The 18,153-nt window shown below is 37.1% G+C and overlaps 1 protein-coding gene across 5 annotated transcripts in view; it reads right to left on the bottom strand.

Annotated features, from left to right (window-relative positions):
• Window positions 1-18,153, bottom strand: part of UTRN (utrophin) — a 369,822-nt gene that overhangs the window by 218,035 nt on the left and 133,634 nt on the right. For all 5 annotated transcript variants that reach the window (XM_082049170.1, XM_082049169.1, XM_082049171.1 and 2 more), the window contains 8 exons: window positions 13,169-13,360; window positions 11,178-11,350; window positions 6,844-6,994; window positions 5,340-5,515; window positions 4,075-4,210; window positions 3,498-3,647; window positions 2,160-2,250; window positions 695-900 (listed from right to left, as the gene is read on the bottom strand). In XM_082049170.1, the coding sequence (XP_081905296.1) occupies window positions 695-900; window positions 2,160-2,250; window positions 3,498-3,647; window positions 4,075-4,210; window positions 5,340-5,515; window positions 6,844-6,994; window positions 11,178-11,350; window positions 13,169-13,360 (1,275 nt within the window). The remainder of the gene's footprint in view (window positions 1-694; window positions 901-2,159; window positions 2,251-3,497; window positions 3,648-4,074; window positions 4,211-5,339; window positions 5,516-6,843; window positions 6,995-11,177; window positions 11,351-13,168; window positions 13,361-18,153) is intronic.

Genomic DNA, 18,153 nt, shown 5'->3' with positions numbered 1-18,153 from the left:
AATGTACATCACATTATTCTTTCTAATTCCACATTACGTTAGACACCCACACAAACAGTTTAGAGTTTGTTTAGCCCGCGGGTTTTACTCTACAGTTACTCATGTTAATTGATATCAAGTCTAATAAAACCTTAATGGCAGCATATATCTCACAAATACTGCCCCTAGTCACGGCTGAGCGTGCCATGAGCTATCGATAAAAACAAACATCGTAAGCATTTATGTTACAACTTTTAGTCATTTTGGCACATCTCTGGAAATCAGTTTAGCCTAACTACAACACAACAAAACTCATTAAGAAACACTAAAAAGTAGATGATAAAGGTCACCCTTCAAGCAAATATGAAGCTGCTCCGAAGTCTTCAGCATAAGGCATCTATACGGTCCTCAAAAGGTATCATTTTCAGGAGGTATTCTCTATATACTTTGTTTAAAACAAACAAACAAACAAAAAAAAAAAAAAAGCAGTGCCTAGCTCACATAGGGACACAGATATTAACAGGAAATAGTAGAAGAGAGAGGAACATCATAACAACATTTACAGTGTAATTTTCAAGTTATGCATTTACTGTTGTCTTTAAAAAAAAAAAAAAAAAACCAAAAAAAAACCCACGTGTAATTTCATTACTGAATGTACAAGCTATTAAAGTGTGAGACAATTTTCCAAGCCACTAGCCTTCACAGAAACACATACTTTCATTCGTGCAATAGTCCGATTGATCTCTTCAGTATTTCCCACAGTGACTATGTTTGACTTGAGCATCTGGTCAATCAATACCAACCAATCAGCCAGCTCAGTTGTAGTTTTATCCAGATCAGCAGGTGCAGAAAGTTCCAAAGCCTGCGGAGTCTGAACAGGAATTTCCAATGAAGAAGATACTAGCACCACCTTTTGGACATCTGAAACACAGTTTGGGGTTTTCGTTAAAAAAGTCACGGTCACATATGCAATTGTGGGAATTAAGGCCTTATTGTAATTCCTATAAATATGCAAGAGCATCTACAGAGAAAGCACAGCAAAATTTGTATTTGAGGCTATTAATCCAATAGATGCTTCTTGGACATGGTAATAGACACCTGATCTAAGAAGGGACAGACACCCACTAGTTCAGCCACGCCCTTCCTGTCTTTTACCCTGACACTGCAAAGAAATGAGGAATGAGCAGAACAGCAACATTCACTCCAGAAGCTGTGTTCGGTTGTATTCTACGTCCAAGAAAACACTAAGTTAAATCAAGTTGGAGCGTGAATATTACACACTTGCCTCAAGCAACGGAATATAGGAGCTTTACCTAACAAATACACTGTGTGAAAGCAAAACAAGCTGAATTAAGGTTTTGGAACACTTCAACAAAAGTTGGGTTTCTTCCTTGAAATTTTGTGTACTGCTGCTGAATGGAATAACAATTTAAAAAAACCCTAGAGTTAATTTACTGCAAGCTGCAAATTCTTTCAGGCAAAGGCTGTCTCTTTTTTTTTTACCTAGTTTTCTAAAAATTAGGCCTGAGCACCTTGTTTATACTCTGTATCTGCTAATCTGCTTCCAACGACTTGAAAAGACAGTGTCAGTGTCTGATACAGGAACGTATCATATTTAGACAGCTTCCCCTACAAGATTCAGGAAGACAAGTATCTAGCAGATGAGAAAGACCTACCTGTGTCCCTACTGAGCTGAGAGATGCAGAATGGCCTTTATTTATAGGACTGCAGAGAAACTGCATGCAGGAGACACTTCACAAACAATTAGCTGTAGGGGAAGCTTCTAGTGAATCTTAATTACTGAAAGGCATGACCACAAGGCACAAATCCACAGGAAACCAAGCTGTCACAAACAGCTTTTTTGGTTTTTATTCTGTACTTCATACACTGGCTCCTGATGAGGAAGCCTAAGCTTTAGTAGAACATTCCTCTATTTCAAAACTCTTAGGGGAACCCCAAAGGAGTCCCCCAATCCTGAACTGCAGAGTGACTTTTTCCCTAACCAAACATTCCATCTCTCTCCCACAGTAACACAAAAGTAGCCCCCAGTACAGTAACTGACAGTTCTTATTTCCATTTGTCTAAATTCATAGGGAAGGTTTTCCTTTTTAGATTATTTTTGACAGCAAGCAGGATTAAACGCAATTCAATTAAGGACAACAGAAGGACTGATCACTCACCAGAAGCTTTTGTCTGTGGAACGAGACGAGATTGTGACTGACCAACAAATGCCTCCAGTTCTCTCACTCTGTCGGGTACTTCTCTGAACACCTACAGCCCAGCACAAAGGAAGAAAAACAGTAAGACAACCTCTATGAACAGCAAAAAAAAAAATCACTTATTAGAAGACAAAATATTCTAACAACATGCTTGCTACAATGGCATGGCTCAGGTATATTTCAATTAATTTTTTCAAGGTATCATTTAAAAACAATAAAAATGCCAAGAGATACTCGGAGTGTTGTTTCAATACCTTCCAGTGTCTTACCTTAATCTTGGAAAGAAATAAATTAGCTGTTGTAAGACAGGTAGTTTACATGTTTTTTACTGCCTAAGCATAGCTATGACTCATTATTTGAGTACACTTTGAAGGAAAGATGACGCAAAGCATGATTTGTGGTAATCAGTGATAGAAAAGTGGAGAAATAGGACATTAATTTAAAAAGAAAAAAGTATTACCCCTTTCTTATAGTGACAACAAATTTGCTGATTTGCTTTTCAAAAGTTTTTAAAATACAGTAATGGAAATGTAATATACAAAGTGGGAGGGGAAAATCCCTGTTTTCATGGCTGAGTAAGTAAAAACAGATACTTTGTCTTTTCTTGAACGATCAAAAGTCTCTTTCCCCAATACATTCTTAACTCCCTGATCCATAATACTATCAGAAATAATTCTATTCCTTTTCCACTTGGATGTCCAGGCTCTCCTTGAAAAAAAAATCTGGTTTTACTCCAACCGATGAATTTTTTTCTTCTCATACACTTGCCAATGAGATTGCACACGCAAGTTTCTAATTTACAGCAGTTGTACTCAAGAAGAGTCCCAAACACTCCTGATGAAATTTACTCACTAAGCTTTACCACAGCTTCATTTGTTTTCCTCTTAACTGTTGCAACACCCAACTTTCCTATACAGCAAAGATTTATTGCAATTCTCTCAACTTCAAATTAATACATTACTGTTTGCCTCAAATAAGTGAACTATTTTTGATCCACCTACTTCAAGGTGTTGCAAAGGAGTTTGGTTGTGGGGGGTCGAGTGTATCTGACACAAAAGAAACCTAATACAAAAGAAAATCAACAAATAACCTAAGCTAACTAAAATAACTCATTCTGATGGAAAAATATCCACCAGTGTTTTCGCATAGACATGGACTGGGACACGTGTCCTTAACATGTCTGCATGGCTTGCAAGACATTTTATGTACCTGTCACAGATAAACGGAATAGAAAACAATCATTCTGAGTATACCACTGTATTTTCAACTTCAGGTACCCAATGCTGAATCAATGCACACCTTATTCCACCTCCCATTGAGGGACTGCAGGCAATCAGAAAGTTTATTTTTTTCCTGAAGATCAACGTTTTTATCCAAAAGCACCTCAGGTTCAGTTTTGTTCAGCCATTCCAGTTTGTCTCCCTGTGCTTCCATCTCTTCACTTAAGATCTAAAAGGAACAGAAGAGTCTTAGGCTGAAGCAAAAGGCATACTTGCGTAAGTAAAAGGGGAGAGAAGCTTTCCTTTAACTCCAATATTTGAAATCTCCCTGGAAATAGAACAGAAACCCTTCTATTTTGGTTTCTATGTTTTATCTGGAAATTATTAAAACATTTACTCTAATATCAACTCCTACTACTAATGGGGAAAACAAACAAACACACCAAACGAAAAAAAAACCACACACACACAAAACTGTGAATAGCCAAGGCACCTATACAATTTCATCTCGCCTGTGTAACCTCACAAAACTGTCTCACACAACTATAATTTTTTTTCGCCATCTACAATGTGAACTCGCCTACCCAAAAGCCATTTCCTGAAACTTTGCACAAGACACACATATGCGTCCGCATATACAAACTAATCAATCTTGCCTGTAATTCTCGCAGATTTTCTTCATGGTTGAATGCAAATCTTGTGTCCAGAGCATTTTGTACATTTTCCAACCAGCAACGCAGCTCATCAAGCTTCTTTCTGTACTCTAGCAGCTGCTGACTCTCTCCTTTCAGCCTGAAAAAGGAAAACAGAAAAATATATGCATTTCTGCAGTGAACACAACATGTCAGTCCTACATTAGTTCTGATGCAACAGAGACGTATTTTTCCATGGTTGGAGATTTTTAAAGGATTAATTTTAGTATTCTAAGGATTTTATCCTGATCATTAAAATGCAAGATGCATACAAATTAATACTACTGCCTTAAAAATAGATAAAATTCAGTTTCAAACTCACAAAATAGACATTTAAAAGTCTGCAGAAAACATTAAACATAAATGACAGGCCTAATCATGGTCAGCCACTACAATGCCACCGCTAACGAATTATTAGAAATGTCCCTAACTGCCCAAGGCAAAAATTCTCTAAATCATACAAAGCTTTAATGGAACTTCTAAAACCAAACAATTAAGAAAAATCTTATTACATTTCTAAATGAATCAGAAGATGTTAAAAAGTATAATTACGTAAGTAGTCTCAAAAAATAACTATTAATTACAAGAATTTATCCTTATACATTTTTAGCAGTGAGAACAGAGACAGGGACCTTCTATTCCCAGATATGCTGAAAATCTTTATCTTGGACAACCTTGCTCTTTGATCTTTTGCAGTAAATTTAAGGCTAGTTCAAAATGGATTTTCATTTGGTTCAGAAAACACCTAGTCAGATGGATTAAAACTCTGCAAAGACAGACCTAAAGATCTTATTTTATAGTACTATGGAAATTCAAGAACAATTCAAGTGTTTCAATTAGTGTATCTTTGACAATGTAAAAATAGAAATTAAAGTAGTTGAACTTGCAGTTCAGCTTCAGCCAGAGAAAGTAGCTGACTATTCCTTCCTAAAAAACTCTGGCATAGCAACGGAATTATTTTCAAAACAAAAGAAAACCGTCAGAAAATAAGTTCTGTGGTTGTCATTTGATGGGTTGTGTTAAACACAGACTCACTAAGCAGTCAATTGCAGGTGCATTTAAGAGAAATTGGTTCTAGAAGACAGTTCAAAACACAAAGGTCTAAATGTCAGGAAAATTCAGATTAATGAGAGCGTGCAATAGAATACACTGCCTCTTCCAGACTCTTCTAAATGAGATTCTCCTCATCGCATCTGGTCAGACATCCAAATTTCTGATTAACTTATTACCTCTGTTTTCTACCCATGACCTCCATGGTGATTGCTTTCCAGCGTCTATTCAATCCTGCCAGCTTCTCCTGCAGGAAGCTCCCATCTGTAGCAGACAGTTTCTGTATGATCCCTTCCCCAGTTCTGTTCAATGCTGAAACACTGGTCTGATGGCTGCTGACTCCCTCTTCAAGTTCCTGTCAGAAACATAAAAGCCACACAGAATTTTATTACTGACCTAAGGTGACTTTGATCTGTGGCTCATAATATGCAGGATGAATCCTGGGTGCATATTATTTTACTTAAACAGGCACTTAAACCTATCTTATTTAAAATTGGATGCTATTGATTTAAGTTATTAAGAATCTGTTGCTGAATCTAGTTCAATTTTCTAATAAGTGTCATAAAAAGATAATGACACAGCATAGGCTGCCGAATACTACTCACAAGAATTCATTTAAACCATCAGTGCTAGAATTCACACTCATGTGATTCCTTTCCTCTTAATGTACAGCACTTTCTAGTAGTCCTAACAGATGGTATGACTATTTTTTTTTTTTTTAAACAGCTCTAAAATACTTCACAGTATTTTAGCTAGGATAATTATGGCTGCACCGCCAGGGTCCCCAGATATCACAGAAGGTCCGTGAAACTAAAGAAAGTCAGAGGATGTCAGGATCAAACCTTCCACTGTTCGTGAAAATTTATTCCCAGCCAGATCAGGAATAAAATGATTCAAGAAAGAAGAGAAATGCCCTGGAAAAAGACTCCAAGCACAAACAAGGATAAAATACAAACTGTATGTCAGGTAGAACATACATTTCTTTAGCGACACATACCTACCTCTTGGATAGCCATTATTCCAAAAAGAAAACAAACAAACAAAAAATCTGATCCTTAAAGTTATGTTTTCTTCTCTTTATTTAAAAAGAAGTAAATTAGTTTAGCTAAACAGAAAAGTCTGCTCTTCCATAATGATGAGAAATACAACAAGGAATTAAATTCCAAAACTGAAGTCTGAAACAATCAAAGCTAACACATCTGTAATTTGAATCTTCTCTTTTCCCAGACTGGTTATGCAAGGCATGATCTTGCAAAGTCATTAGTTTAAAAAATAATTTGCTAAGTTACAACTGAGCAGTGTGGGGGTTCATTGTTTTAATTATGATTAGAAAGTATGTGAAATAATATACTGGATTTCTTAACCAATTAACATATTTTTAAAGCTGTAATGAAACTTATAAAACAACAAAAAATTATGCCAACATTAGAACTATCAAATTATCTCAAACCCATCCGTACTAAGAGTCATCATAAAACCTCACACAATAAGCAGGAATTGAGATATTCCCCAAGAAACATTTTAGACTGTAATTGAAAATGAAATTTTAAGAGTTACCACTTTCTAAAGTGTAATTGCATTACCTCATTTCAAATCTACACATCTACTTCAAACACTAGAATTTTAGACAAAAAAATCTAGACTTTTTCCAGCTTGTTCATTTTCTGCACAAATCTTACATACCTGCTGATGCAGCCCAGCTGTCTGCAGGTCCAGGCTGCCATCTGGACCATGGGCATCGGCTAATAGCACTTCAGCTTCCGTTATCCAGTGGGAGAGGTCATTGAGGTCACAGTGGAACTGTCTCCACGCTTCAATCGCTTTATCAAAGCAACTGCGTGTAAACAAAGCATTGAAAAATTACCCAAACCGTTTCAGTGAAAAGGCTACAATTGCTACTCCAGTGAGTAGACACTTTCCTCGTGCAACAGCGAGGCTGGCACATAGTCTGGGTAAGAGAGACCCAGTACTGATGGCTTTCTAACATAGTAGCATCTGGTAAAAGGCAATGGCAGACCGTCAACAGCTTCCAGATGAAGGGAAAAAAGGGTAGTCCTAAGTAAACTTTCATTTCTTCACTTAAAATAATAAAGATTGATTAGCTGCATCAAACTGGTCTGCAGAATCCTTTTTTTTATCATTATGAAATGGTTCAGACATCAGACAGTATGGAACATGAAATATGATTAATTGCTGAGATTTTTTTAATTCATAAACCATGGGGTGCTGGTGTTTGGAATTTAAAAAGCGAAGGTTATTTTGATTATATAGAACTGATTGTATTACCGGTAGGCCTGCGTAAGTAGGTCTTACACAATTTAATCACAGAATAATTTACCAGGCATTTCATTATTATTACCATCTTTGCGGCCTCAAATTAATGTGTAGCTTAACTTCAAGGGCAGCATTTTCTACTATGGAACAGGCTGAATTATTACAGTCAGGAGGTTGTTTTTTCGCTAAAATGAGAGTTATACTACAATCTAAGAAAAACAACCCATGAATGTTAAACAAGGAAACCATGTCAGATAGGCATAGAGAGAGTGGCTTGCTTTTGGTTTGTTGATTGCTAATTCCTTGTTGGGATTGTAAAGCAAACAGGGCAGATGTCTCAAAGGACACAGGACTTGAACCAAACAACATGAAATCTACATCAACACCAATAGGCTGGATAGTATCCCATGCCAAACTAATAAAAATATTCTTCTTTTAAAACATAGGAGGACAGGTCTCCTGCTCAGAGGACCCGCTAATGTGACAGCAGAAAGATGTCATCATCTGCAGTCCGTTATTGTGTCTCAAACAATTCCAACAGCAAAGGCTCCAGGGTTATCACTTCTATACAGATATAATCTGAAATTATTAGATGCATAGCATCAAAGATATTAGAAACCAAACTTTAAAGAGCTACCATTGCATCTATTTTCTTCCCTAATTAAATTCAACAATCTCAAAGCTCCTAGTGAGATTATTTTAATCAAAATTATATTTCATTTTTATCAAGACATCCATACTTCTTGGCACATACAGGACTTTTTGGTTGTTATTATTCTTCACATAGGCCATCTCTAGTAAAGGAGAAAGCCTTAAAAATATCTGCTTAATTTTTTCTGGCCCTATCTCCTAGTTCTATCATTTCAGTTTCCTGCACACATGTCACTTCAATACACTAGATCAACCTCTAGACTGATGCGAAAACTCATTCTCTTTTAATTTCTCACATGCATTTTAGTCTCACTGAACATATTGTCTCACAATAGTGTCTCATTCCACGTGTAATGAGACGAGAGATTCTAAGCACTTAAAATACTTTAGAAGACTATTTTAGTGGTTTTCTTCAAAATGAATGTTTCCAGGGGAGTTTTGAACACGTGACTTTTTCAGAATCCAGAATTTTAGAACTTTAGAAGAGAATGCTTTGAGATACAAAGCTTTAACTCCTGCTGTTTCTGTTGCGAGCCTACAGTTCTATCAATATTTTGAGCCACAAGATGAAGTTTCACTCTTGTTTTGGGCCAGATGCACCAGATGCTGTTTCCCTACAAACTGTTTCAGCAGAAAAATATAAGTACCAAAGCCCTGTCACTACAGCACAGAGACTTGGCTACTCCTCGCCTCCTCTCCTAGGAATCCACTTGCTTCCAAACCACAGCTCATTCCTAAGTCACCTGCACTTTCAGCACTGGTGGAAACTACACAGCAGAAGTAGAATTAGCAAGTTGGCGTTGTTACAAAGAGTCCACCAAAGCATTAAGCCCATACACAGGCAAACGCATTTTATTTTACTATATTCAAGTCAAACTGAAGTCAACCACATTTAGTTGAATACTTAAAAGCTTTGCTAAGTACAGTTTAATTCAACTTATGCTTGGCTATGTCGGAGCTGTTATCAGAGGTTTTACTACTTAGCTGGCATCCAATCACAAAATCATTACTACCTCTGAAACTTAAATCAATCTTTTGCCACAAAATTGAGATGTTGTTTCTACCAATTCTGTAAAAATCTCCACCCACTCCAGAGCCACTCCAGAGATTTCTAAGGAGATAGAATCTTCTAACCTTCTTGCTTAAACTTAGGGAAACACTGGGAAAAACAAGAATAAACTTGGTTAAAAATTCTTCTTAGTACAGAAAAGGTATAAAAATACTAATGATAAAATACAGCATTTTAATATTGATACTAATATAGTCTTCATTAATCAAAACATATCCTTCTATAAAATTGTAGCACTTAATATATTCAGGAAGCTACATACCAATTTGGGTCAAATTGCTAGACCATTACTCCCTTCTGTATGAAAAATGTGCCCAATATTACTCTCCTTAAGGTGCAGAGTTTTATGAACTTTATGAATTTCAAAATTAATTTGTATTCAGTGAACCAACTGAGGAGGTAATCTGTTGCATTTTGCCAGCTAATCATAAACACTGAACTTGCACTTTGATACAGTTATCTTTTTTGATGGGAAGATTATGTTTCTGTTTAACCCTGGCTACTTATTGAAATGAAATTTAAGTAGTAAATTAAATTGTACTCATACTTATAATAGGATAAAATTAACTAAAACTTTTCAATTAAGTTACAAGAAGGGAAAGGCATAGTGTGCATTATATCTATTGTATCTATGAAGACAACAAAATAGCTGCAGGCATATAAATACAGATGGGCACCAGATTCAGGAGCAGTTCTCTCCAAATACGGCAGGTAACCACAGGCAAACTGCAAGAACACAGAAAGTGGTACCCAGCTGGCACCACTGTTTGATTTTAAATTAAAAAACAGTTGAACAACGGTGCCTACTGAGTTATTAGAAATCTTGATACTTCAGTGATCTAATGGCCCAGAATTTCTGGAAGTCTCTTATTTTACAATACCACCAACCAATTTTTACATTCCAAAGCATACACCAGTGCTCGAAGAAAGAGTTGAAAACAGCATCTGCAACACACGCTTAAAAAAATATCTCTTCAAACTACATTACCAAATGGGTCTGATATCGGATTTCTGGTGTTACAAAGCAGCTGAACATGACTAGACAATGCTTTATGCTCTACAGAACTTCTGCATTAATCTTTACCTTACATCACAATTAAAAAGCAAATCCTGTATAAGCAAGTCAACTACAATATGAGCCTTTGCATTTCAAGTTTTATAAAATCGTTTTCAGTCATTAAGGGGTTTTTTTGCATAGCAGCAATTTCAGCATCTACTGTGGCTTGCAGCGTGAGTACCTTCAGCTTAGCGGTAGCTTCCTGAACACACACAATCCTGTCATGCTTTCACCAGTTTCAGCTTCAAACACCTGACACACTTTACCAAGTTTGACTAAATAGTACTGAGTCTGGTTTTAAACATTTAAAGATGTATCAGATAGTAAGGCATTTTCAGTTTAGAGTATCTTCTGTAAGGAGGGAGTAGAAATCCCTGTTTAGGTTTAACTTTTTTCGTCCTGCTTCTTCGGCATAAATGAAATTACAGATATTTTATCTTTGTGGAAAGAAAATAGGAAATATATTTTTTCTTAAGCATTGATTTCAATATTCTCTTGTTGTTTTAACCACAAAATACTCTAATACGGTCATCTCTCATCTATAATTATTAACAACAAAGATTATTGGCAACTACCATACATGCTGTATTTAAAGACCCTATCCTTTCAAACTCCCTCCCTCCTTCAAAAGCAGCCTTGAATTATTTGTTAAAATAAATCCTACCCAATATTTTTCTTCTAGAACTTTGCTTTGTCATACCTTTGCAAAACAAAAATTTTGTTTTATAAACAAAGTATTCTATTTTATAAAGTAAAACCAATCAGCTTCATAAAAGCACCCAAACTATAATTTGCAAGTTAACTGTTTCAACATTCAATAATTCTGGCAATTATTACTTAATACTAACATATTAAAGTTGATTACTTCCAAACTCTCCATCATTAGGATACGTTTGTAAAATGCTTATGTTCAAGTACATAAAATGTTTAGCACATGGTCATAGAAATCAAAAAACCTGGACTTACCACTTACGATCATTGTACATTCTATTAATTCTATCCCATTCTGCATTCAACTGGGTTAGTGCATCTCCTATTTGAATTGCCTCAGGTCCAGATGCTTCTAATATAACATCAGGCTGTTTCTCATGTATGACTGCAATTTGATCCCCAAGTTTGTCCAAAATATCTTTTATGTTCTGCAAGCACAGTAATGACACAAGCCATTAGTACAGTCAATGCCAGTAAGAAATTTAAGGGGAAAAAAAAAAGAGACCAAAATGTAATCTCTTCAAAACACTGTTCCAAAAAATCAGTGGCTACAGTAAGACCATGGCCATCAACAGTTTACAGATCAAATCAGTTTTAGCAACTGAACTGAATAGTCCATGACACCTTTTAAGCATGTGTCCTCAGGTTTTTATGAAGAGGGTTAAATATTGTATATATCCAACCTGTTCCTGAGGTAAAGGGGCAGGAACAAAACAGCAGTATCTTCATTATTAAACAAATCTCCCTATTTTATGAAGATAAGGTATGTATTCCTTCCTCATGTAAAAAATGAGCCACAAAACGTGACTTTAATATGCTTCATGTAAGCTCCCATATGCACAGAACTGCAAAAGCATAAGCTACATAAAAGTTTTAGATTTAAATGACAAAGGTAAAGCAATCTATCCCAAATATCATTGAACTGTGATTTGAAAATACCTTTATACTAGGTGCTGCTGTAAGACTGCCTTGGTATTCAGAGAACAAACAGTCCATGCAAACAGTGGAATTTACTTTTTGAATTTAAAACAATAGTGCTTCTAAAAAGTCTATGCTCTGCTATTTGCTTCTTCTGAAAACAGCCTTAGAATATACAGAAATTTCAAAATCATACAATATATCTGCACCAAAATGAAGTATTTTAAACCCATCTTAAACACTCCTATTTGTACTTAAGGGAGCACAGAAGGAAACAGGGACAAGAAAATATCATCAAAACAGAAGAGTCACCCACTTTGCCAAAGGTTGGCATCATTCCACTATTAGCTTTTGAAAACTATGCAGAAAAAAAAAAAAAGAAAAAAGAAAAAAGAAAAAAAAAAGAAAAAAAGAAAAATGAAAGCATGTACACAGCATGAAGAAAACTCAGAAAGGTGGACTGAAATTCTGAAAAGCTTTTAAAGGACTTGTATAACACCTGCTCTAGGTGAGAAGTAAAGCCTGACTACCTCAAATAGGACACATGAACCCCAGCCCATGGAGGCACATCTACACTGTACCACACCAAGTGCAATTCCCAACTCCAATGGATATTTTCTGTGGGAATCTTTGTACCATGCTCCTTTGAGTGCTTAAAATCAACCAGGACTCAGACTTATCCACACTTAACTCACATTTGACATTAGGATTCAATATTTTCAAACATACTTTCTTCATCCCCCTTTGAAGAAGGGCAAATACTTAACCAGTTCCTCATCATTAATCACACAGGTAAATCCACCGCCTGGCAATTGGGTGAAATAGGAGCCTAAAACTGAGCACATATTGATGCTTTGCTAATCAGAATGAGTAGCATTGCCTTCTGGCTTCATATAAAACTTCATATAAAAGTCAAGAACCTCCCTTCCTGCCTCATCCCACATGAGCAACTGTTTTCCCATGACACAGAGAACAGCAGGTATATTAAGGAGACCAAGCAGGAACGTAACTAGATTGGCTTTAGTGTTTCTCTACAGATTATGTACACTATGTGATGAAAAACACAACAGTTACTCCAACAAGAGAAGTCAAAGCCTTTTCTCACAGCTTCCCACCCAACTTCCACACTGCTCCACTCTGTATCCAGATCCTGCATAAAAGAAAAATTAGCCACAAAACTGTCACATTATTTAATTTTGAGTGCATATTGGTCCTGAATATACTAAGCAAAAGTACAAATACAGCTATACGGTCACTAAGGTTGTCTCTTTTCTTCTGCTACTCCCTTCTCCTGTGCTCTCTGAATATAATGCTTAGGCATACAGTACCTTCAGTGCATCTTCCTGAGTCGAAAAATCCTCATAGATGCCAGTATTTAGCTCTGGTGCATTCAGCAGCAGTTCAACATCAGCCATGGCCAGCAAGACTTTGTTGATTTCAACCAAGTATTCAGCAGAAAAAGGCAAGGTCCTTCCTCCTGTTGCAAAGGGTCCTTTTAACCTCTGCTGGACAGGGGTCGCCTAAAAACATGGAAGTTCATTTTGTATTTCAAATAATAAGCAATTTTATGAAAAAATCCTAAATCAGTCAGAAAGCTGCAAGTCCAGCGGAGAACTATTTCTATATTTATTCAAAAATTTAGAAAACAGTAGATATCACACATCACAATGATCCTGCGTTATTATTAAAACTCTGGGGCGTGAGAAGGGCACTGTGGTTTCTCTCACCTTGCTCCTTCCCGTTTCCAGAAATTACACTTCTTGATTGAGCCTGTATCTAGTTGTGATTACAACCCACTGTCTGCTTCCTTTACCATCAAGGACTCCCAGAAATTACTGATGTACTGAAGCAGGCTTTTTTTTAACTCTCTACATTCTTTTCAATAAGCACCCCCACCCACAGTTCCCAACCATTTTTTAAAGAGTGTTCCACCAGTACCACAATATGCTTTTTGCATCAATAAGAGACACTAACTCCTCAAGAGTTCAGCAATTGTTATCTGCTCTGGCTGGAAGACCAGATTATCTAGCCAAGTACCATGTTAGCAGATAAGAAAGAATGAACTTTAATTTAATGCAGCTTTTTCTTGGCTCATAAATGATGGCCTGAATCTGAAGCACTAGGAAACCAGCTGCAAGAAGCTATACTCTGCCATGTCTGGCAAAGGCAAGCAGAGCTAGGTGAAGCAGATACTCCAAAGACTGAAAGCAAGGTTTTGCTGAAAAGGTATCTTGTCCAACAGGATTCTGTTCCCATCTCTGGAAACAGACCAGTTCTTTAAGATGAGCAACAGAAAAGTAAACCCACCTCCAAATAACTGAAGAATTCAAGTAACTTCTAAGCTAACTAAGCTACCATCCTGTACTCAGTGAATTTGAGTCAAGTAAGCCAGAGGCACCCAACTGTACGATTTACTAAAAGCTGAGAATACACTTAAGAGTGTGAAGAACAAATGTATGTTCACAGCAATTTCAACCCATAAATTTTACTCTGCAGTTAGTCTGAGCTGAGTGCACACGTGCAAATCACTAGCACAGCTGACAACCAGTAAAATATTAAGCCCCCCTAACAAAGTTGTTTGCAAACACCTGTTTGTATCTTCCTTCTCCACATGTTTCTGAGTATTTCAAGTATACTAGTCAAATTAAATGGAATCAAACGTGCAGCTTGTGTAGTTCAAAAGAAAAAAGGACTGCAGCAGAAAATGTATGTCTACATATTCACCATTCGGGAATTCTTCTCATCCACTGAATGCTCCTAAGGATTTTATTTATTTTGCACTAGTTTGGGTTGTTTAGTTTGTTCTTTTTATTTAAGCAGACAGTTGTCCCTGTTTTGAAACTGGGGATACAGTTGCACTTCCACAAGACCTTTACCACCAAACTTGGTACACTTTTTATTCATTGCACACCAAAGAAATAGGCTGTACAGACACATAAGTATAAATTGAGTCTCCTGAAAACAACTATTATATACAAGCATCATAAAATACTTAGCATTGCTTTTGATTCAGTAACAGTACAGCAAGCAAACACCACAGTAAAAAACATGGCTTTAGTTACAAATCAAGCATCTCGGTCCGCGATGCTCCCCAAACACATTTTCTTGAGGCGCTGTACACATTTCGTCAGCTTCTATCACTGAAATTTGGAGCAAAAGCCCAAGGCTGATTTCCTGTGGAAGGAGCAGCCTCAGTTCCAAAGAAATCAGACAAAACTCATGCCAGGTCAAAGTATCTTTTCCCCAGCAATGTGGAATAAGCCTAAGCTTGAACAAGCACTAGGATGCCTGCTACAGCACAGCTGCCTTCAACATCTTCAGAACTCTCCGTCATCCCACAAATCCCATTCTCACACAGGCAACAGTCCAGAATCTGGACTTCATCCAAATGAACAGGTCACTTATTATCTTTCTACTTCACACACATTGCATTATCTCCCATTAGAAAAAACCTTGCACAAAATTTAAAACAGCATCCATTGGCATGCAGCAAACTTGTTTTCCTCTTGTTGCCAACACTGACATATACAGACACTTTCTGCTTCCCCAGTAGCACTGTCCTGGGCCAGGTTGGTGCTTTTCTGCAGAGCAGTGAATTTCTCCTGGTGCTGCTCCTGCAGAGCACACACTAATCTCCAGCTGCCTCCCATCACTGAGATGATGTTTCCTCCTTTCACAACCCTCCTTCTCAAAGGCGAACATATGTAAGCGGCAAACACATTAGCGCTTTACTATAGCAGAGTTCTAATTGTTCAGCTGTTCTCTACCTTGCATTGCAGACTAGCAGCTTCTAAAATGTAACATAATGTAGTAAAAAATGGAAGAGGAAAAGTTTGACACAACTGTCTCACACAAATCAAACACCTAAATGTCATGGAAGCTGGTTTGTAGTGTTTTGTGGGGTTTTGTTTGGGTTCTTTAATTAAAAAAAAAAAAAAAAGGGGGGGTGGGGGGAATCAAATTCTTAAGCACAGAATTTGGATTCAGATTTTCTTCCCCTTTCCTCTTTTATAATGAAATATGTTTTGAAACAAAATCTATCAAGGGTTCAACTCAAGGAGATACTCTGACTTGCTTCCCAGTTACTGCTTAAGAAATTGACATAAAATTAAATAATTTATCTCTCGTGTTTAACTACATGATTATTTTAACAAAAAGTGTATGCCCAGTTTCATCCCAGATAATCACACATTACTTATCATCTTTGCAGATAAATATCCTTTTGATCAGATTTGCTTGCTTTTTAACCATTGCTTGTCCCTTCTCTCTCACATGCAAAATATTTCATAGCCAGTTTTCCAGGAAAAGGTTTTCCAAAGCTAAAATCTAATGTCTATTTTATTTGTTTTTCTGGGTTAATAACTTCAATCAGTAAGCAACATATTTGTGCTCAATGTAGCTAATAGTTCACATTTAAGTAACCCAGAATCTTCCCTATAAAAAGCAAAATAGGCAAACAAACATGTTTTCTTTATTACAGGAATGATACTTCAAGAACCTTCAAGATGATATCTGTCTTTCAGTTTATAGGAAAAACTGCACTGTGCCTGCAACAGCAAATTCACCATCTGCAAAATTATCATTTTCACTTCAAAACAGTTTTCTGGAATCTGAGAAAAATCTCTCAGGAACTTTAGTCAAGTAATTACCTCTGCAATTCAAGGTTTAATTTCTCCTTTCCCTCATTCTGAGCCAAGTCAGAATAGAGCAATTTAGACAAATACTAAAAAGCAAGGTTGGAAAAGAAGGAAAAAACTTCTCATGCAGGCTTTTCTAGCTAACATATTTGTGGCAAAACAAGGGTTAGTCAGAAGTACCTGCTATGCGGAAGGGTTACCAATATTTCAGAGACATTTAACTCCACAGTCCCTAGAAGAATACATGATGAGCAATATTTATGATCGAGCTACTTCCAGCAAATCAATATATAGATATACATTACTTTCAAGCACCATAAATAAGTCCTCTCCTCCACACTCATTTACAAAAACATAAACAATATGTTACAGAAAGCCTTAATTGGAGCCTACTCCCCAGCTTGGCAGCTGAAATCTTTCTTTCCCTCCTTGTTTATTCATTTCAAACCTAGTTTCTCTTCCTCTGCTCCCTGCAACTTTCTTACATCAACCTGAGGGGTTGAGCCAGCTGCACACCACTGGGTCAAGAACTCATTTAGTGCTTCTCTGTCCTGAGCTACGGTGGGCAAAAAGCACTGCAGTTTTCTACTTGGTAGTCTGGGGGCCCTAGGGATGCATCCAGGGTTTCCAGTCTCTACTGACTAAAGAAGGGGGAGGGAAGAGTGCTCAGGCACAGAACAGAATGGCAAAAACTGGGGAGGGGCAGTTTCTGTTTAAGAACTTTAGCATCAGGGTCAGTCAAGTCCACTAGCTCCAAGAAAATTCTGGAGCAACTGTGATCATCTAAAATGATAATGGTATCTGGCAACACTATTTCTTGCTTTAGAAATTGTATGGTCCCATACCAGTTTGGGTGTTCAAGATCAACTAGTAAAGCAGGTGACAGAATGAGCCATAAGGGTAAAATAAGGTCACTTAGGCTGGCTCACCACTCAGCTATCAAAAAGCTAGAGGCACAGGCACATGAAGCAGAAGTAGCAGTTTCTAAGTATGCAGCAGTCATGAAAACTGCTGTGGACCCTTTCTGAAAGCCAAGCTGGGAACTGCATCTGAGAGTAAAAGGATAATTTTATACAATTTAACTAATTCTGAGCAAAGATTATGTTTCTCCATCATTAGTCTATTGTAATTGCTATGGTAATCCATATTTGCATGTTACTCTGCTTTCAGCACCCAGTTACCAAAACGGAGTAATCCAGGAATGGATCCAGCAGTGCCAGGGATTAGCTGCAGTATATCCCTACAGAAAAGCGCTTTATAGGAGGCAAAGGGTCTTTCTTAGAAGATCAGCCAACCTGCAGTGAGGGACAACAGGGACAAGGAAGACCAGTCTGTGGCACAACTGGACTGCTCCCATTAGCAAAGGACCACCCAGGTGCAGCTGTTTTCCTTTTCGGTATGGTAATTGATTTACTCAAACCAGCTGATGGTCAAACAGAAAAACTGAATCATGTTATTTTACTTTAAATGTGTACAGATTCCCACTTCTTTCAAACAAATATCCTGGCATAAGTCAGGTCCCAAGGATCTCATGTGCAAGTACCACCGCACACCAGGAGTGACCACAAGGGAACAACAGAGCCATCAGATGTCAGACAGGTAAAGAAATCCCAGGGCCACCATGGGAGGATATAATTTGAAAAAGTTTATCAGATTTAAAAGGTTTATTTTCATAG

Source organism: Streptopelia decaocto (genome assembly GCF_964273445.1).
Source record: "Streptopelia decaocto genome assembly, chromosome: 3".
NCBI classification, from domain to species: domain Eukaryota; kingdom Metazoa; phylum Chordata; class Aves; order Columbiformes; family Columbidae; genus Streptopelia; species Streptopelia decaocto.
This window is presented reverse-complemented; position numbering and strand designations above follow the sequence as displayed.